Source organism: Limulus polyphemus, unplaced genomic scaffold (assembly GCF_000517525.1).
Source record: "Limulus polyphemus unplaced genomic scaffold, Limulus_polyphemus-2.1.2 Scaffold2513, whole genome shotgun sequence".
Lineage (NCBI taxonomy): Eukaryota > Metazoa > Arthropoda > Merostomata > Xiphosura > Limulidae > Limulus > Limulus polyphemus.
Window position 1 is genome coordinate 148,417 of NW_013668123.1, and position 7,285 is coordinate 155,701.

The window sequence follows — 7,285 nt, forward strand, 5'->3', positions numbered from 1 at the left end:
TAACTGTTACGTAAGTTAAGTAACAAGTTATAGTTAACTACAATCGGGCTATCTGTGCTGTGCCCAAATAAACCGTAATATATATCAAAACGTTAACTCTTGCATTAACTGTTTGTAATTAAGCAGTATGTTACACAATGGGCTATCTGTGCTGTGCCCGAATAAACCGTAATATGTATATCAAAACGTTAACTCTTGCATAAACTGTTTGTAATTAAGCAGTATGTTACACAACGGGCTATCTGTGCTGTGCGCCTCACGAGTGTCAAAACCTAGTTTCTAGCATTGTAAGTGTGCAGAGTTATTGCAATATAAACTCATTTATATGTTAATCTTTAGCTGACACACATTATTACAAGCTGTTAAAAACTCGGAGTATACAGTACAGTTTTTTTTTTCAGTATCGCACATACGTATAATTTGTAGACCACAACTACATAATACTGGTATGTAAGCATTAACATGAGCAATACATCTTTGGCTTAAACTATAAGTTATATAAATTGGCTTGACAACATATATTTATAAATAACTACAAAAACACTGCAGTAATACACATTGAACCACTACAATACGATACATAAGCGTGACCAGTTTTTATAACAGCTGACAAATATACAATCTCACGTAATACATTACCACTACAAAGCAACAACAATGTGCACTACTAGGGCACAACATACCAAACATAGTGTAATATATCATCATGATCACAATGTAGGTAAATAAGACACATAGTTTCAAATTCACTACAGACGCTTTATTCTAAATCAACATTTTTCCACTTGGTGAATGTGCCACAAAATGACAGACACCTTATTGTAAATAAACATTTTTCCACTTGGTGTATGTGCCACAGAATGACAGACACCTTATTCTAAATCAACATTTTTCCACTTGGTGAATGTGCCACAAAATGACAGACACCTTATTGTAAATAAACATTTTTCCACTTGGTGAATGTGCCACAAAATGACAGACACCTTATTGTAAATAAACATTTTTCCACTTGGTGTATGTGCCACAGAATGACAGACACCTTATTCTAAATCAACATTTTTCTACTTGGTGAATGTGCCACAAAATGACAGACACCTTATTCTAAATCAACATTTTTCCACTTGGTGTATGTGCCACAAAATGACAGACACCTTATTGTAAATAAACATTTTTACACTTGGTGTATGTGCCACAAAATGACAGACACCTTATTCTAAATAAACATTTTTCCACTTGGTGTATGTGGCACAGAATGACAGCTGTTTTAATGCACAGTTGCCATGCTGCAGTGAACATACAGTATATTTATCAGAGACAAGCTGTATTTTTAAAAAGCAACTCTAACCAAGCATATACTTTATGTTCCATACCCTAATACGAAGCTGTAACATCTAACATACTTACTTTTTAACAGCAGATTTCAACTTACCCCAAAAATAATGTGCAGCATTTTAACTTGGTTAAATATGGTTCACACCAAATAGGTGATTACTTACCCCAAAATAATGTGCAGCATTTTAACTTGGCTAAATATGGTTCACACCAAATAGGTTGAGTTGATTACTTACCCCAAAAATAACGTGCAGCATTTTAACTTGGCTAAATATGGTTCAAACCAAATAGGTTGGGTTGATTAATTACCACAAAAATACAGGAGCTTTTATGCTAAATGAAAATTTTTTTACAGAAATTACAGGATACCTGAGAAATTTCTGGAAACATGATTACCTGTACCATTGTCAGTTACAATCACCACAATATTTGGAAACAAGATCACCTACCATCATCGTAGCATTCAGAGTCTCAGCAAACACGATTACTTTCTATGAACCTGTAACCCCAGCCTCATTAAACATATTACCTTATACAAACCAATATTCAGAGTCTTGGTAAACATTACCTGACATGCACCAGTCTTCAAAGCCTCAGTAAGTATGATTAATGGTACAAACCAGTCTTCACAGTCCAAGTAAACACGATTACTTACTATCAATCAGTATTACGAGCCTCTGTATATATATATATATGCTTATCTGCTATGAACCAGTATTAAGAGCCTCAGGGAAACATGATTACCTGCTATGAACCTGTTTCCAGAGCCTCAGAAGACATTTATACCTACAACCATCACAATCTCTCTCTCTCTATCTCCTGTAAGGATGCATTTTCTTGGTCCATCAATATTTTACTTTCTAACGAGCTTTGTTTAGTTATAATCATCACAGCCCTGCACTTGTGGAAAGACATTATTTTAATGTTTTCTCAAAAAAATCTGTTTCACTACATGTAAAATTACCACAGTTAATCCTAAAAACATTTAAGTACTAAAATTATCATGTTTTTTTCCCCTCAAACAATGACATGTTTATCTCAAATCATAAAACGCTAAGATTCCAAGAACACACACACACAATGACAAGAGTACCTAGAACCTCGTATAAAACATCGTAATTTTCTTCTCACCTGAAGGGACAGTTTTAGTTGGCCCTTCTGTTTCTCGTTCAATATCAGAAATATAATCTTCATCAACTTCTTCAATGTCCTCTAAGTCTATGTAGTCATTCATGCGATGGTAGTCTTCTGCAATTCGAAACAAACAATCATGACGGTTTAAGAGTGTCACCAAACTGAAAATGTCAGTAAGTTTGCTGAAACGGAAATTCACGAACAATACGAAACTAAAGCTATAACTGATAGTCATTAAATTCAATCCCTAGTCCAACTCACTGAGGATATTCAGACAACACTGAAAAGATGTAACTAGAGTTAGTCTTAGGTTATGAGGATTCTTTTTGATCAACCAAAGTTATTTTATTTTTAATTATTCAGACAACACTGGAAAGATGTACCTAGAGTTAGTCTTAGGTTAAATAAATTGAGTTCTTATATATAACATCAGAAAAACTATAGATAGTTTAAAATTCTTCTGGATTATCAAATGAAATCTATCAACTTAATAACATGGTTTATCATAAAAATGGAAACATACCAGGTGGTAGGGAATACATCTCTTCTGTCCCACTAAAGCCTGCAAAGTCATAATCCGCAGCAACGGTAAAACTAGCACTACTGTCATCGGAATCCCTGTTTCCATACAGAACTGTTGTTTGGAAGTCAAACAGCTCCTCACCTGATATAAGTACCAAGAAAATCAAACTACTTAGTTACATTGCACGACTCCAAACACCAAAGAATCGCTTCTCGTTCGTTAGGCCTAACACCACTTTCTAGACTTAAAACATCACCAAGAAAATATTAATGATCATAGGAAGGTTTATATAATTTCATACACACATTTTTTTTAGTCATTGGCCATTATAAAATGTGAGAACTTAGTTGCATCTGACCATGGTTTTATTTCAACTCCTATAACTATTTTTCTAGTTAGCAAACACTTAATGCAAGTCATTCCTGTTACACATGAAACAAAAAAATGATTAATAACAATCACAACCACAGTTTCAGTTCTCCTACCCCAATGCTTGTATCTTGCTTGCAGTCTAATTTAAATATCCTCAACTCAACCACAGTTTCAGTTCTCCTACCCCAATGCCTGTACCTTGCTTGCAGTCTAATTTAGATATCCTCAACTCAACCACAGTTTCAGTTCTCCTACCCCAATGCCTGTATCTTGCTTGTGGTCTAATTTAAATATCCTCAACTCATATAGAGAAGCTATATAATTTTTACAACTGCTAATTTTTAGAAATAATAGATTTAAGAGACTTTCTTAACTTTCTATCTGTAATGAAAACACCTATAACCAGAGGAACCGAAAGGAACGGTTGGACACATCTTCAGTTGTGAGAGTTTTGTTTAGCCAAAATGTGGCGATTCTACGAAACAAATTGTTATCTAAGACATCAAATCTGGCAGCACCTCTACCGGAGTTTAACAAAAAGATTGATCGATATTTTTGGGTGGGATCAGAGTTGGATTTAGTAAAGTTTACTGTTTGGTGAGGGCAGTTGGGAATCAGGAAATCCTAGAAGGGCCAAAAGGCTTCTTGATGTCCCATAATTTATAATACATAGGTACATGTTTATGTGGTTCACGAGAGTTTACTAATAATCATCATTGTAATGACCTTTAATAATAAGTGTTATCATGCCTAACCTAACCTTCAATACATATTATCATACCTAACCTAACCTTTAATACATATTATCATACTATTTCCTAAAAAGTATAGAAGTCAATGAGGAGAACCTTATTTGAATGTAGGAAGGTGTAAGTTACTAAAAAGTATAGATCCATTTACACACTTTGTAACACCTCAATATAAAAGTTAATTGGGGTAATATTACTTGAATCTAAACTGTGGGAATCTGTGAATTGCTACAGACCAGTAAATTAATACATACTACACGTATCAACGTCAATACAAAAAAACAAACAAGATTACTGGAATTTGTGAAAGAACTGCACAATGATAAGAATAGCCAATATTTGCAACTAAACGATAAAAATAAAAACTATAAAACACAATCGTATTTCCCAATTCCTCAAAAAGAATTCACATTTCAGTGTCCTATTTCCGAGCTTCATGACTGAGAATATTTAATACTTACCACAGAGCATCTCAACGAAGTTGGAGGGTACAAGACCTTTTCTGCCATCAAGAAGTTCTCCATTGAAAAATCCATCCTTATGTTGCACAAAAACAAAAAAGTAATGCATCATTTCAGCTTCTGTTGTATTTCCCTAATCTCTATCTTCATGTACCAAAGTTATACTAAATGTCCAGATTTTATATCGTTATTTTCCACTGAACCATTCATATCTTGAAATAGTTTTCAAAAACAAACAAAACTCTGGTTTAAAAACAACAACAACACTATTTTGGTGATAACTGTACTTTGCTTAAAAGGAAATTTATTAATTTTTGAAGTAAAACTTGCATACTTTGAAGTAAGGCAAGTTTAGTGAATATATCTGAGGTGGAGTTAGGTTAGATAATACCTACAGAGTAACTTACACAATTATAAAACACATATACATCTCATGAAATCTGACTCAATGAGATTAAAGAACACTAAACAAAAGTATATTTTAAATATAAATGTTTTAATCTGAGATACTATATCTCGTGATGGTGAATTTATCTTATAATAGTTATTGCAATGACAATAATCAGAGTTTGGTATATGAAAAATGACTGTGATCTGGTTCAGTAGTCTGCATAGATAGAAAATGCTTTACTACTAAGCACTAGGGGATTAGTTTTTAAAATTTGTTCATAGAGTACTTGCCTCATGTGCAAGAGGTCTTGGGTTAAAATCTGAGGCATGAAAATATATATCGTAAAACAAATATACCACACTTGCACAAGTTTGATATAAGAAGCCATCTACTAGGTTAGATGTTTGCTTCGCCTTGATATAATTTATAACAGCTAGCTCTAGGAGTGTAGCTTTGTTTTAATACAAAGATACAAAATAGGCTATCGGTGCTCTGTTCACCACGGGAATCAAACACCAGATTTTAGTATTGTAAGTCCCTAAACTTACCACTGGAGGACTTGAATTACTAGATGAACACTTGAAGTTTTTCTCTCAGTAGTAAACAAATAAATGTACCAATCAGATAAGTTATTTTTCATCGTATAAATCGGAAGACTCCTTAAAGAGTCGAGTATCTTGCACCTCTACTAACCTTACAAGTTTATTGACAGATGTTTTAAATATAATACGTAAACATTACATCAGGCTAATAAAAATATACTACAAATCATTAAAGCCTTAGTACCAAAAGTGTTAGACTCAAAATATTGACTTCATACTCATTAGTAGGGTACTTCTGTGTATTATATGTCCATTACTGTATCCAATAAATATATATAACTATGACTTCTGAACACTAGAAAACTAAACGTGAAGCTTTGAAAGGAGACTATTTCAATCCAGCACATGAATAAGAATATAATAAAAGTGAATTAACAACAAACAAAGAGAACATCTCCGTACCTCATCCATCTCACCAAAAATGAGGACGTAGTCGCCAGCATTCAAGGCTAACTCAGCCTCAGGATTTTCATTTGGTGACTGTTGTAAAGGGTCATACGTATATCTGGCAATATAGACTTTACAACATCCCCTGCCAGGCAGTTCAATATGATCAATTGAAGATTCTCCGAGAGCATCTTCTTCAGTTCCCGTTACCTTCCGAGTTTCATCCACAGAGGTCACTAGAATCACATGTATACAAAATTGGCAGACGTTTCTAAGTTACCAGTTTTTACTTTCACTACAACCTGAACACACTGTTTCTGACAGAAGCTACAAACAGATACCAGAAAAATTTAAACGTTTCAATAAACACTCTCCTTCTTAAAAAACAAAACAAAAAATTTTTCCTATACACATTTACAAGTACTACACAGTTAATCAGCTCCCATTTCTTTTTAGTACATGAACAACTATGGAAAAACATGAATTTTAAATATCAGTCTATAAGATTAAAAAAGTATTTTTCTTGAAAAAAATAACCAACTTTTTTCCAGTTTCTTTCTTCTTATTATTATTTTTTCTCCACCATTATGTAAAAATTAAGCTGTTATGAATATTAATGAATAATTTACTAACCTGTAGTACCATTATGAGCAGAAATAGATCCAGCTGTGACAGGAACAGCAACCACAGCTGTTGTTGAGGTTGTGTAAGGTGCTGTTGGATGCTTCTTTGTGAGACTGTACGTATTAGCAACGTGTGTTCCGGCAGGGGCGGTGCCAGTAATAATGGACACTGATGCCGGCACTGGTTTAGTTGTTTGGAAAGCCTGCGGAGCTGATGTTAGAGGTTTAATTGTTTGGAAAGCCTGTGGAATTGATGCTGCTGTCATGCCAAAAGGTGCTACATTTCCACCACTTAGACTGCTTACACTAGAAAGGTGACTGGATGTCAGTGGAACTGAAGGTCGGCCTAAAGATAAAGAATCTACGATTAACAATATATAAAATAAAATAATAATTTGTTTAACTAAACACAAAATCAATTTTATGTGCATTATAACAGGGCTATACCAATTACTCGAACAAAACAATCAAATTCAATTGGATTTCCCACAGAAATCAATTTCAAAAATCATGAATATGGTAATTGTTTCTATTAATAAATCTTTAAAAGATTAAATATCCAATTACATTGAATAATTACAGTAATCCTTACGTGTTGTGAATTACGACAGGTGTGACTAGTACACGCTGGATTACATTTTTAACAGTCATTCACATAATTCAACACAAATTGACCTGCTAAATCAAGAACAAATCCATGAAGGCATTTTG

The 7,285-nt window shown here is 33.7% G+C and overlaps 1 protein-coding gene across 1 annotated transcript in view; it reads right to left on the minus strand.

The window, feature by feature from the left end:
- Window positions 1-7,285, minus strand: part of LOC106467169 (RIMS-binding protein 2-like) — a 63,030-nt gene that overhangs the window by 29,539 nt on the left and 26,206 nt on the right. The window contains exons 10-14 of the mRNA XM_013927489.2: window positions 6,585-6,920; window positions 5,967-6,187; window positions 4,572-4,647; window positions 2,990-3,130; window positions 2,464-2,580 (exon numbers count right to left, since the gene is read on the minus strand). Coding sequence (XP_013782943.1) covers window positions 2,464-2,580; window positions 2,990-3,130; window positions 4,572-4,647; window positions 5,967-6,187; window positions 6,585-6,920 — 891 coding nt within the window. The remainder of the gene's footprint in view (window positions 1-2,463; window positions 2,581-2,989; window positions 3,131-4,571; window positions 4,648-5,966; window positions 6,188-6,584; window positions 6,921-7,285) is intronic.